The sequence below is a fragment of the Astatotilapia calliptera genome, chromosome 5 (genome assembly GCF_964374335.1).
Source record: "Astatotilapia calliptera chromosome 5, fAstCal68.1, whole genome shotgun sequence".
In the NCBI taxonomy this organism is placed as follows: Eukaryota; Metazoa; Chordata; class Actinopteri; order Cichliformes; family Cichlidae; genus Astatotilapia; species Astatotilapia calliptera.
In genome coordinates this window covers 38709841-38724267 of record NC_137426.1, presented here as the reverse complement: position 1 = coordinate 38724267, position 14427 = coordinate 38709841, and the positions used below count along the sequence as shown (strand labels likewise).

Sequence of the window (14427 nt, the reverse complement as noted above, 5' to 3'; positions counted from 1 at the left end):
ACTGCTGCATGGGCTGGGCTGTAGTTACATCCTAAGGTTTTAAAAACTGAGCTTAAATAAATGATTAGCGGTAATAAAAGCCGAGGGAGGTCAACAGGGATCACTGACTGTTTTAGGAGCTTTTTGAGATTAAATAGAAGAAAATACAAAACATTAAACATGTTAACAACACAAAAGCCATATTAAACGCAGACTACTTTAGGCCCGGAAGTAGGATTCGTCACGTCATCACTGAACAACCGGATATAAATACAGACCATTTACCATTTTACAAACATGGAGTCGTCACGGTGTCCAACTGGCTCGGTGTACCTGGTATGACTTGTTGCAGAGATCACAGCTGAAGGGTTTTGTCCCAGTGTGCGTGGGCTTGTGTTTGTCCAGGAGGGCGGCGCTGGTAAACAGCTTACTGCAGGTGGGACACTTGTGGAACTCCTTGGGGTGAAACTCCTGGATGTGCTGCCGATGCTCGTCCAGCGACGAGAAGCTGAGACAGCACTTCTGACAGTCGTGGGGCTCCGACAGGTCTGACACAGAGCAAACACACCGTCACTGAAACCTGACCAGCACACACAAGCTACCACAGTGTTTGGTGCATTCCCTGAAGAATCCCATTGCTCCCAGTAAGGAAAGGAAACTGAACCTTGGTGCAACCCCTTCATGATGTGTTCTGATAACTGGCACGAGTTTAAGTCGGGCTGCAGCTACACCCGTGTTTCCCCACCTGATGGAGCCACGGCGCACCTACGTGCCGTGGCTCCATCAGGTGGGGAAACACGGCTGCAGTGTGATGATGAAGGTGATTTGTGAAGACCCAGGCAGCAGATCTGATCCACGCTTCTACTGGGTTTCACACCATTAGTACATATGAGACTGTTACTGGCATTGGTGAGATGTGAGGCCCCGGCAGGACCTGAGAGGTCGTCTGCGAGGCTGAAGACACGACGTCTGACGTGTCAGTAATAGTCACAGGGCAGCGATCAGCTGGGACGTACAGGTGCAGTCGGCCTGAAGCCGCTACAGGAACACGTCCGCCTTTGACAACATGGCTGTTAAATGAAAAGTGCCCCACCCCAAAAACAGCTGCATGTATGGATCATCAGTGCCAGTCCTTCATATGTCAGAGAAGCCAGTATGTAAACGCAGATTTCCAAACTTTACTGCAAAAACGTTCTTACGGTGGAAGGTGTGCAGGTGCACAGTGAGCCCGCTGGCCTGGCTGTAGCCTTTGCCACACTCTCGGCATACGTAGGGCCGGTCTCCCGTGTGCGTCCGCACGTGACGCGTCAGCTCTATGGACTGGGCGAAGACAGCCTTGCAGTACTGGCACACATACATCTTCCCTGGAAAATCAAAGAAGCACACAAATGTTGTCTGTACATGCTGCATGATAGAAATACTGCATCTGTGCACGCTGTTGGTTTCTGGGTGTTGCACAGCAAACAGCCTGGAGGAGCCAGGACACCCTCTGATTGGCTCGCCGCCGCGCCGTCATCACACAGATGCAGTGAGACCCAAAGGCCTTAAAGGTGGGCAGAAAAGTACAAAACAGCACAGCCAGACTGGAAACTGCCCAGTTTGGCTGCGCTGTTGTGTTTTGTTGTCCACAGACTCGAGCTGAGTCGCACAAACCTCTGTGCGTCTGTGCGACTCTCAGCTTCTCTGCAGGATTATTATTGAAATGCTGCTTTTAAAAAGCATTGTACGCTCGAGTCTTCAGCGCGGCTGCGACGCACATCAGCCTCCTGTGTGTTTGTGTCACACGGGAGGTTATAAGCTGCCTGCTCAGCTGCCTCTCTGCGTTTGGATGAACCGCAGCACCTTCTGCTTGTCATGTTTTGCACATTTCACCAAATGAAGCTCTGTTTAGGTACTTTGTCGGCTTCATTTAGCACATTTTTCACCACTGCTGCTTTTTACACTTCAGCTGGCTGGTTGCTGATCTTATACCATTAAGCTCATTCATCAAATTCTACAAACATCTGAAAGCATTTCAGTCTTCAGCCTGTGTTTCTGCTGGGAAAGGCTTGTTCCAGGTAGTGTGATTACCGATGAAGCGCTCCATGTTCCTCAGCTATTCCACCACCACTAGATTCCTCTTCTTTTGTCATGTGTGCTGGTGTGTTTCTTATTTCTAACTTTATATTCAACTTTATTCAACAAATTTCCACAAATCCATCCAAGATTCATCTGAAGCGTGATCCTTCAGCTTCATCTTTGAAGGCAGTGACGTCCTCCCACTGTGTGGGAACCAGTGTCTCCAGTGGGAACCAGTGTCTCCAAGCCTATCCTTGTTTCCTGCTGTTCTCTAGCAACACAAACCTCCAGCAGCAGCATCACAGCAGACTTTTTAATGTGATAATTATACGACCTTGTAGTTTACTGTTATATTCCTATGTTCCTTATAGATTTGAATCACCAGTTGAGTCACATGATCTGTGACACGGGATCTCTTAGATTAGCCCGATCCTGCCGACAGCACACCTTCATGTGGACGTGAAGGGGAAACCCCGGGTTGGTTTACAGAGTCAGAACCTGATGGACATGTCAGGGTGAATCCAGATGAAGCAAACGAGCTGTGTAGCACAGGTCCTTGGGTCCAGCTCAGCCTTGATTCATGCTTTTGGAAAAGGCTTCAGGCTTAAAGCTGCTCTTTGAGCTCTGTCTCCCAGTAACACTCTCCTAAAACCCAGTCTAACCCTGCAGTGGTCGCCCACTGTCTTTAATAAACACAGACCTAAAAGTAATGACCACAGCCCTGCCCACTACAACAGCACAGTCACCTCAACTGGAACAAAAGAACCATACTGGTGCACTGTGATGATGCGCGGGACTCTACAGCTCCACACTGACACCACTAAGGTGGATATCACAGCCAGCCAAACGGAGCTTTTCAACCTCCACGCTTTGTGCCATCCCTCCTTCCTCTCTCTTTCTCCCCTTGGTTTCCTTGGTGATAGGTGTGTCACCTATCAATAACATCATCATAACTCTGTGGGTTTGAAGTCTCAACACTTTATCTCTCTGGTTTGTCCTGGATGTTGAATCTTTGTTTTGTTCTTGTATCAGTGACAAGCTGTTACACGTGAAAGACACATATCACCACTTGTATATTACACAACCCCAAATGTGTGTGTGTGTGTGTGTGTGTGTGTGTGTGTGTGTGTGTGTGTGTGTGTGTGTGTGTGTGTGTGTGTCTTACCCTCAGAGTGTCTCTTTTTGGTGTGGTATGCAAGTGCAGCAGCCACGCTGAAGCTCATGTCACAGTGCTTGCAGTGGTAGGGTTTCTCCCCTGTGTGCAGCCTCATGTGATTCTTCAGAGATGAGTTTGCACCAAACTTCGCGCCGCATTCATCACAAGCAAACGGCTTCTCTTCAAAGTGCTCAGTGCGCTTGTGGTAAATCATACCTAAGAAATGAGAAGCACTCATTAAATGGAACAAAGTGAAACGATCGCTGTGCTGTGACGCGCGAGCTGGCCCCAAACTGAGCTCAGAGTTCATGTTACGACAGATGTGATCTTTCCCACGGTCCTTTTGCACACGGCAGCACACGTTTGCTGCCTACGCTGTACGCACTGCAGCTGTGCTGACCAGAGTCGAGTGCACAGCGGGGAAACCACACATCTGTCAGGTACGGTTTCTTTGCTGGTGAAATGACCTGTTTCAGGTCCTTTTGAGATTTAGACTGTAGCCTAGCAGCAACATCAAATGTAAAGCAGCACAAAGTTATACTCCACTCAACAAAAGAAACAGAAGCACAGCAGCAGCTAGCAGTGCTGGCTGCCAGCTCGCAGCTTCCATCTCTGACTGGGATTAAACCAGCAGCCCCATGTTTTCATTACATTCATATTTACCTGATAATTCAGGTAGTGTTACTGCTTGTGACGCTTCTGTATAGTAAATGCTGAAACCAGAAGCCATAATAAGAAACACGTCAGTACCTCATCGACGGTTCCTGCTCTGATCATTATCAAACACCAACACTGTGGATGCAGCCTGAGAACAGCTGTGAGATCAGCACGCCGTTTGCTCCAGCACAGACACTGATCACATCAATAATCTTGCTTTAATGTCACGTGACTTTACCCGACGGGTGGGCGAAGGTGCGGCCGCAGAGGTCACAGGCCGCCTTCTTCTTGACCCGCGTGGCGCTGCGGTGAGCCTCGGCCCGGTGGCGCTGCAGGGCCCGCTTAGACAGCTTCTCAGGACACTCGGGACACTGCTGCTCACACTCCTGGGACATGGAGCAGCGCTTCATGTGTGCTAGCATTCGACACTTGTAATCAAAGCTCTTCTTACACCAGTGACAGCAGTAAGGTTTGGCGTGACAGGAAGCAGGAGAGGAGCAGGGAGGGGAACACTCGGTTGCTACAGCTGCATCTTCCTGCTCCTCCTTGTCACCGTTTTCATCTTCTTCCTGGACACGATCTTCACTCCTGTTCTCCTGCTCTGAGTCAGCTGCAAACATGGACGACAGACTCAAAATACGTAGAAGACATCCACTAAAAAAGCTTCCTATCACATCCTGTCCATTTGCTGGACGGACACAAATGTATATAAATACCGAGCTGTCCTTAATGAAGACAGACCTACACATCGTCTTTCATGTTACTCCCGGTGCTCGTCTTTACCTCCAGTGTGGCTGCCATCGGGCTGCCGTACGCTCCTCTCCAGCTCCTCCAGCAGAGGGAGCAGCTGTGTGGGACAGGACGATGAAGCTTTCTGCTTGGCGGTGCGCAGCAGCTTGATAAGCCCCTCCTCTCCGATCTGACCCTCTTTCACTTTACTCATCAGCTTCTCCGACACGGAGCTGGGATCAGCCTCCTCACAGCACCGACACACAACCTGAGAGAGCACAAAGTGCAAACAAAATGAAATTGTGGAGCAGCAGCAACCTTCCAGTCAGTAGATGGCGCCCTCGAGCTACAGCCAGGAGCCGTCACAGCTGTAGCTCAGAGCGAGTTGTGCGCTCACAGTACGCTGACCATGAGGTGGTGCGGTCAGCGAAATGGGAACAGAAATGTGCTTTTGGCTCCAGTACGTAGAGATACACGGTTACTGTGGTCGTCTTCTATGTGGAGCCACAACTGTGCTCGAGTGATTCCTGACACTGTCCAACAAAGGGGGACAGCCTGGAGAGCTACTGTTCAGGGCTCAAACATGTTAAACAACGTGCAAGGGAGGGGTTCTCAACCCGCGGCTCTGGAGCCACGCGGGGCCTGGGACAATGAATACATTAAATAAATGAATAGTGTTTAATTGAAACGTGTTTATTAGTGTTAGTGACTTCTACACTGGGAGATTACTGTGATCTTGAAATATGAAATTTAAATGATATTTGATTATTTTTCGTCGGTCAAACGAGCGCCACACTTCACCTCAGGAGGCCACTGTCACTGAGAATAACTGCAGTGATGCTGAGGTAACCGAGACGTGCAACGGCATCCCGACACGAACGTGTGGATCCTCAGCTCCACAGACGGAGGTGAGCAGCTGCTCTCCACCCACGCCTCACAGACGACAGCGGGAACTTCCCATCGTCCCATTAACCAGGTAAGATTAATATTTATGATGATGCAGATATTTTTCAGTGACACAGAGATTTGTTTCCAATGTATTTCTTAAATTCAGCTCGAGGCTCAGGAGGCTCAGAGGCGAGATGACCGTTAGTTTGCTACGTGAATCCTTCCAGCTTGTTATTGTGTTGTTTTCTTGTTAGTATTTTAGTACATAAAGAAAATGTAGTTTTCTCTGTAGCACTTCATGTGTTTCATAAGCAACACACTTTGTATGTCGTTGTTTCTACAAAGCATGAAGGTCAAAGGTCAGTATTTACAGGGGCAGCTTCATTTTGGATGTGTTTGCAGCTCGGTGGCTTTTTTATGAAACCGGGTCCAAACGGCTCTTTGGGTGTTAAAGGTAGCCGAGCCGTGAGCTAAGGTGGTATTAGATGGAGTCAAACTGTAGAAGAACCAGGGCTTCCTGTTGTACCTGTCGCTCTCTTTCTGTCAGGCTCTCTGCTGCTTGGCTCAGCAGTTCCACAACAGACGACGTGTTGGCGAGGAGACCAGACTCGCTGGACAGCCTGGCTGCCGACGTGTCGCCACCTTCTGAGGATTTGATGTCTTCGGGCCCTGTGGACAGAAAATAAAGTCTAGTTGTTATCTTGTTTATTGTAGGGAGACTATTTTAGACCAGGCGTGGGCAACTCCAGGCCTGGAGGGCCGGTGTCCTGCAGGTTTAAGATCTCATCCTGGGTCAACACTCCTGAATCTCATGATGAGCTCATTAGCAGGCCTCTGGAGAACATCTGGAGGTCAATCAGCTGTGTTGGATCAGGGACACACCTAAAACCAGCAGGACACCGGCCCTCGAGGCCTGTTTTAGACTCTATTTCCAGTAACGTGTGATTTGAATTATTCCTAGATCGACTCACACTATTAAATTCCCCAAACTACGGGTTTAAACATAAGAATGACCTGATGTGTCAGGGAGCTCCACGCGGGCCCTTTTAATCGCCGGCTCGTCATCGCGGTCATGCTCAAACGATTCTTTTTTCAGCTCGTCCGTCACCTCCGCCTCGTCTGAAGACGGGTTGTGCTTGCTGGGCGAGGCTGAGCCTTCAGGCTTCATATTCGGGGCTTTGTCGGTCACGGTGAGGTGTGGCACAGCGGAGCTCACTGATACCGCGGGCTTCTGGTTCACCAGGCTGGTGAGGACTTGCTTAAAGCCAACGGCCACGTCATACATCTGCAGGCTGTCTGCAGCGGCGACTATGCGACTGACGTTGTGTTTACCTGGAGGCAGTTTACCAGTGTAGACCATGTCCAGGAGGCAGCCAAACTCCTGCGAGGAAACCACAGCTGTGTCGATGGAGATGGTGTCGGAGCCATCCAGGAGAGACCTGACGGAGACAGCACCGTTCTGCTTTTAAGCTGCAGTGTAATAAAAGCGAACAGCGACTGCAGCAGCCACCTGTACACCGTGCTGGCATCAATATTAAAGTATGACGGGAGCAAACACAAAGAGCACATCTGTAACAGCTGCTCATAAACTTTACTCACGTGTTAGATTTCATGGTCCTCAATAAACACATTTTTAAAAAAGCCAAACTAAAAGTTCATGAGCTGAATTTGACTCCACAGGAGCGCTGCTGAGATTAGATGAACGACTGTAAGGTCCAAATATGTGACTGCAGAAGAGTCACCAGGTCTACCTGAAAAGCATGCTGGAGGCAGCCAGCACCAGTTTATGTGCGCGATGACGACCCTCTCCCACCAAGATGGTGCAGTCGCAGAAGTGCTCGTCCTTCCTCAAGGCCCACAGCTGCTGCATCAGCTGGCTGCTGTAGTTGGGTAGCTCCATCATGTTGGTTTCAGGGCGACTGCACCAACCACAGCTGTAATCGTTTCATGTCCAAACACACAATCAGGCCTGCAGCATTATCACAACTCATCACTGGTACTTTTCACTAAAACTGCGTTTATAGCGTACTCACTCTGTGCGCCGGCAGCACGAGAAAGACTCACACAAAGCTGCAGTTTATCCGACTACTGTGTAAAAAGCTAATGTTTTTATTACAACATCAACTAGTGTATGAAGCACCACGTGATGCCGGACACGGTAACGCGTGGTGTCTGATCAGCAACTAACGTTCAGTCTTCTTAAACAGTGTTTACCGGAATGTAACTAGCTGTAGCCTAGCTAAGGTTGCTAATGTGCTCCAGAGAAGCTAACTAGTTCCTGTAATATTAGTGAAGCACGCTGCGATACAGGAGCGCTCCCAGTAGAATAAACCCCAGACCATCACTAAGGGCTGTACCTTGAATTATTCAATCCGAGTCTTTATTTAAACTTCTCTGCTGAACAATTCTGCCGTGCGCAATAAAGCTCAACTGTTTTGAAAATGGCGACACGCAGTACGTGAACAAATTGCGACACTTCCGGTTGAAGAAGTGTCATCACAGCGAGCGGTTCGCTTTAAATCTGTTTGTATGACCGTTGGGCCTTCACCGGAGCAGTCATTCAGGGACGTGCGGTGTGGGCTCGTGTCAAACAACAGCTCCACAGTTCATTACAAATATATTCTCTCAAAATTATTAAATTAACGACAAATACATAAAAGCTTTTGCCTGGAACACGAATCTGTTATATATTCGTAATACAGCGGATGTTCCCCGGGCACTGGACCGGTACCGGTCCGTGAGTCGTTTGGCACCGGGCCGCGAGAGTTGAAGCTCGGGTGTGAAATGTCTGGTTTCCAGGGGGTTAGTCGTGTTGTAGGTGCGTCTTATTTTGAAAGAAATACGTACCCGTTACTATAGCGACCAGAGAGCATTAAGGGGCAGAGAGGAGGACGTTACCGTCAGTGTTGGCGCGTTTCAGCAGCACGCTGCTAACAGACAGTGAATTCACGTTTACTGTTATATTTACAAAATACCGCCGCGGTTCTCTCGGTCGTATCGTTTTGTTGTTGCATTTGTCCGCCACACCTTAAAGGCCGCTCCGTGACGGTCTGACGTTAAACCGTCCGGGGAGCACAAGAGGCTGCGCACCGCTGGTTTCGATGTCAGGAAGCGGCTCGTTCACCACAGCGACTGTTGCTTTGAACATTTCTGACTTCCTCTCAGTTCACTGCATTTGTGGGATGTTTCAGAGAGCACTCGATGCAAACCAAAGCATGACTAGGACAACAACAGTTTAACAAAGAGTCCTTCAGTTATCTTCGGCCCAAGTTCAAGAACTCATTAGTTCAGTGGTTCACTAGAATTGAGATAACAAGAACATTTTGACAGGAAAATAACGGTGCAGGTTTCAACTACTGAGACCATGTCTGATCCAATGAGCAGCCGTAGTAGATGACTTATTGGACATCTGTAGTAAATGTGATATTTGCTTTCTATTCATGCAGAAGTATCAAGAAAACAAAAAGCTGCTGCACCGTCTCATCTACAGAAAATATACAATAGAGCTGAGGCAAGACCCGTGATGCTGTGTGAGGAAGTTAGGAAGCACAGAAAAGTGAGGGTGGGAGTAACAGATGAAGTCTGTATGGCCTGTGATACCCACAGACACTGAGCTACAGTGTCTGTGCAGAAAGACCAATGAAAATGGGTAAAAGAACATGAGGCGGGTGGAAAGGTGAAACTGGAAGTAGTGAATGTGGGCAGGCTTAAATTCCTGGTGTCAGCTGGCACAGTGCACAAGAGAGGAGGTGAAGGTGCAGGTAGGGTGGAGAGGTGTTGGTGTAATATCTGAGAGGGAAGGTTTACAAGATGGCAGCGAGAGCCGCTCTGATGTTTGGGCCCGAGACGCAGCACTGACGAGAGGCGGAGCTGGAGGGCGTGAGATGCTTGTAGTGAGTGATGAAGATATGAAAGGGACAGCACAGGCGGGAGTTTGGAGACAGAGGTGCGGCTGGCATGGCTTATACATGACCTGCTGCCAGGCAGGAGGAGAGGAAGACCACAGAGGAAGACCACAGGGATGCAGTCCAGCCAGGTAACAACAGACCATCTCGGAACAGGACGATATGATCGCAGACGACCTGCTGCTGCAACCTGGAGCAAGTTCATTCATTGGCTGTTAGTGAACACTGATCAGCAAGTATCCCATGTGTAGCAATGGGAATTGCATTTACCTGTGTGTTCCACCCGGGGTCTTGAGAGTGTAACACCGGAAGGTGAGAACCGGAGACTCATGACTGTTTATTAAGAGTTTAATAAAAGTTTACCTCGGAGGAGGGAAAGTTCAACCGAGCATCTTGTGAAGTTTATAGAGAGAACAAGATGAAACATGGTGGCAGCGGGGTCTAGAGTGATCCACACCGCGCTTTGAAGACAACAGATTGAGCGGACGGTATCGACGCGTCCAGCTAGGCTAGTTAGCCTCGGAGGTGCTAACGGCTCAGGACAGCAAGTGAGACGCTGACGAGAAGAGCGCAGCGGCGTCTACGATGGATGGATTGAAGCCACCCGCACAGTGGAGTATGGATTCAGTGAACCTGTCTAAAGCGTGGAAAACATGGAAAGAAGAGTTTACACTCTACACGGAACTAGCTCTGCCGGATGCTGAGGAAAAGGCGAGAGTGAAGCTGTTTTACTATCTGATCGGGGAACGGGGCAGGGAGCTCTGTGGAACGCTGATCGGAGCTGAGGCAAGAGTAACAGTAAGTGAGCTGATGAGAAAAATCGATGAACACTGTAATCCCAAAGTTAATGAGACTGTCGAGAGATACAGATTTTTTGCACGCAATCAGGCTCCTGGAGAAAATATTGATAAATATGTTACGGACCTGAGAATGCTGGCGAGCACCTGCAACTTTGGACAATTAAAAGACTCACTGATCAGAGACAGGATCGTCTGTGGCACGAACAGCTCCGGTTGGAGGGAAAGGTTGCTCAGAGAAGAGAACCTCACATTAGACAGATGTCTAGATATCTGTAGAGCAATGGAGATTTCAAGAGAATACAACAAAACAATAGCGGGACAGGCTATAGAGGAACTGCATGCAGTAAAACAAAAAGAGAGAAAAAGACTGGATAAAGAGATATCATGCAGATTTTGTGGAAGAGCACATGAAAGACTCAAATCAAAATGCCCAGCATATGGAAAAAAATGCAAAAAATGTGGCAAAGAAAATCATTTTGCTATAGCATGCAGGAGTAAAAGCAGACAGAGTGAAAATGGAAAAAAGATCCACACAGTGACGGAGCAGGACTCGGATTCCTGTGAAGACATAATGACTGTCACAGCTATGACACAGACTGCAGTAGAAGTGAACCAGATCAAAGAATCAGACATGAAAAAACGAGAACAGCTGTTTGCAGGCATGATGATTGGCAACAGCCTGGTCAAGTTTCAAGTTGACTGTGGTGCAACCTGCAACGTTATTCCCATCAACTTGTTGAACCCGAACATCAAAATGGAGCACACAGACAAGGTTCTTGTGATGTACAATAAGTCAAAGCTGTGTCCATTAGGAAAGTGTAAGGTCAAGCTGACAAACCCAAGAAACAACAAAAAGTACAGAGTCGAGTTCCAAGTGGTAGAGGAGGATTGTAAAACACCTCTACTTGGGAGAACAGCTAGTGAAGCGATGAAGCTAATACAAGTTAATTATGATAACATCTGTGCTTTGAACAGCTCAGTGACAACAGCTCCATCAGAGAAAAACGCATGGTTGTTGGAAGAGATAAAGACTGAGTTTCAGGATGTGTTTACAGGAGATGGATGTTTGCAAGGTGAATATGAGCTGGAAATCGACACAACAGTGCAGCCAGTCAAACTGCCAAAACGCAGAGTCCCAGTGTCGATGATGAAACCACTGAAAGAGGAACTGATGAGCCTTGCAGACAGACAAATAATAGCACCAGTGGAAGGTAGTACTGATTGGATCAGTGGGATGGTGACAGTGCAGAAGCCAAATGGCAAACCCAGGATATGTATTGACCCAAGACCGCTTAACAAAGCTTTGAAGCGTAGTCACTTCCCGTTACCGACAATAGATGACATATTGCCAGATGTGTCAAAAGCGAAAGTTTTCACAGTTTGTGATGTGAAACATGGCTTTTGGCATGTGAAGCTTACAGAAGAGTCAAGCCATCTCACGACATTCGCAACACCATTTGGTCGCTTTCGTTGGCTGAGAATGCCGATGGGGATCAGCCCAGCGCCAGAGGTCTTTCAGCGCAAACTGATGCAAGCGTTAGAGAACCTGCCAGGCACATACATCATTGCTGATGACATCCTGATCACTGGAAAAGGAGAGACGACTGAGTTGGCAGAAATGGATCATGACAGAAACCTGAGACTTTTCCTGGAACGCTGCAGAGAGAGAAACATCAAATTAAATGTGGAAAAACTCAAGCTTAGAAGACAGGAAGTACCATACATCGGACATCTACTCACAGCAGAGGGGCTGAGAGCAGACCCAGAGAAGGTACGGGCCATCACAGAGATGCCAGCACCAACTGACATAAAAGGGGTGCAGAGACTAGTTGGAATGGTCAACTATTTATCAAAGTTTTACAAGCATCTGTCAGACGACTGTGAGCCTCTCAGACAACTGACGCACAGAGATAGCCTATGGGAGTGGACAGACGTGCAGGAAGATGCATTTAAAAGACTGAAAGAAAAACTAACACAAGTCCCAGTTTTGAAATATTACAGCCCTGAAGAAGAGCTGACGCTGCAGTGTGATGCCAGCGAGACAGGACTGGGAGCAGCTCTGACTCAACATGGAAAACCAGTGGCATTTGCAAGTCGTGCATTGACGCTCACTGAACGAGGTTATGCACAAATTGAAAAGGAATGCTTAGCTATTGTGTTTGGGATGGAGAAATTCCACCAATATACATATGGTCGTCTTGTGAGAGTGCAATCAGACCACAAGCCACTCGAGAACATTATTAAAAAGCCACTGTTACATGCACCTAAGAGACTGCAAAGGATGCTATTAAGGCTGCAAAAATATGATATAACCATAACATATGTTCCAGGCCGGGACATGCTACTTGCTGATACGCTGAGTAGGGCCTACCTGCAGGATAGCATCAAAAGCCAGACAGAGTTGGAGACAGAATGTGTCAACATGGTGGACTATGTACCTATTTCAACAGAAAGCATGGACAGAATACGGGCAGGGACGAGAACCGACCACACACTACAAACGCTGATAAAAGCAATACAAAAGGGGTGGCCAGCCTGTAAGAAAGAAGTACCTGTTGAAATAACCCAGTTCCAATCTTTGCAGGATGAACTGAGCACACAGGATGGACTGGTCTTCAAGGGAGAGAGAGTAGTGATTCCAGAAGCACTGCAGGCAGATATAACCCAGCGAATTCACTCAACACACATCGGCACAGAAGGGTGCCTCAGGAGAGCTAGAGACTGCGTCTACTGGCACGGTATGAACGACCACATCAAAAAGTACATCGCTACATGTGACATATGTCGGTCTGTGGATGCAAAACAACAGAAAGAGACACTAAAACCACACGAGCCGACCACCAGACCATGGACCAAAGTGGGGACAGATTTATTCAACTTTGAGGGTAGGGACTACCTAATAACTGTTGACTATTACTCCAACTTTTGGGAGATAGATTATCTACCTGATACCAAGTCGAGTACTGTGATTAGGAAACTAAAGGCTCATTTCGCACGTCAGGGAATCCCAAATATTGTTTTTTCTGACAACGGGCCCCAGTACAGCTCAACAGAGTTTGCCAACTTCAGCCGGAAATGGGAATTTCGACACCATACCTCATCACCTGGCTATCCGCAGAGCAACGGCAAAGCTGAGTCTGCCGTTAAAACTGCCAAACGACTCATGAAAAAGGCGAAATTGGCTGGACAGGATCCATATTTGGCCTTATTGGACCACAGAAACACCCCAACACAAGGTTTAACTACCAGCCCTGCACAGAGACTGTTAAGCAGGAGGACGAGGACACTTCTCCCAATAGGAGACAGATTGTTGCAACCCACAGTGACTGACAACAAGTTAGCACTGATGAAAAACAGAGAGAGACAAACAAAGTACTACAACAAGACAGCGAAGGACATGGACACATTAAACCCAGGGGACTTGGTGCGAGTTCAACCTTTTGAACCACACAACTTATGGACCAAGGCTAGAGTGTGTAACACTCTGGGAAACAGATCCTATGATGTGGAGTTGGACAACGGCAGAGTCCTCAGAAGGAATCGTCGCCATCTGAGGCGAGCTACGGAGGTCAAAAAAGACATGTCAGCACATCTCCAGCCTGAGGGGCAGAACATTACTGTGCCGACAAAGAGCAAAGAGAACACACAAAACAGCACTACCAGGTCAGGACGGGTAGTACAACAACCTGGATATTTGAAGGACTATGTATGCAATTAAGGGGTAATCTGTGAGTTATACGCTGTAATTTGTTTACTTGTCAGAGGAAAGGCAAAAGAAAAAAAAAAAAGATCTGTGACGACATTTGAGTTATATGTTGTGATTTGTTTACTGGTTAGAGAACAGAGCAGAACATCTGTGATAATATTTTGAGTTATGGTTTTGTGATCTGTTTACTTGTTTGGAAGGAAAAAAAAAAATAAAAATAAGGAAATGAGAAACAAAACAGAAAAAATGAATAAAAGTAATACTAAAGGAAAATAGAAAGAAAGCTAAAAAAGTAAGTGGAAGAAAGAATTTTTATTTTTGAAGAAAATTGTGTCTAACAAAGAAATGTCATGTCTAAGTTTTGTTCCAGTTGCAAATTGAGTTCTCAACTTATGAATAGTTCATTGTCTTTGTAAAAGAAAAGGGATGTAGCAATGGGAATTGCATTTACCTGTGTGTTCCACCCGGGGTCTTGAGAGTGTAACACCGGAAGGTGAGAACCGGAGACTCATGACTGTTTATTAAGAGTTTAATAAAAGTTTACCTCGG

General features: G+C 47.4%; 1 protein-coding gene across 12 annotated transcripts in view; it reads right to left on the bottom strand.

Annotated features, from left to right (window-relative positions):
• Window positions 1–8572, bottom strand: part of zbtb40 (zinc finger and BTB domain containing 40) — a 14309-nt gene extending 5737 nt beyond the window's left edge. For 3 of the 12 annotated variants that reach the window (XM_080301454.1, XM_080301457.1, XM_080301460.1), the window contains exons 1-9: window positions 8315–8355; window positions 7219–7401; window positions 6482–6906; window positions 5994–6136; window positions 4634–4847; window positions 4089–4460; window positions 3203–3409; window positions 1179–1343; window positions 313–527 (exon numbers count right to left, since the gene is read on the bottom strand). In XM_080301454.1, the coding sequence (XP_080157580.1) occupies window positions 313–527; window positions 1179–1343; window positions 3203–3409; window positions 4089–4460; window positions 4634–4847; window positions 5994–6136; window positions 6482–6906; window positions 7219–7401; window positions 8315–8340 (1950 nt within the window). In that variant the 5' untranslated portion in view covers window positions 8341–8355. Of the gene's footprint in view, window positions 1–264; window positions 528–1178; window positions 1344–3202; window positions 3410–4088; window positions 4461–4633; window positions 4848–5993; window positions 6137–6481; window positions 6907–7066; window positions 7113–7218; window positions 7402–7500; window positions 7960–8314 lie in introns of those variants that run through there. The other 9 variants (XM_080301455.1, XM_080301459.1, XR_013909077.1 and 6 more) reach the window with 8 other exon arrangements.
• Between the last annotated feature and the right edge of the window lie 5855 nt (window positions 8573–14427).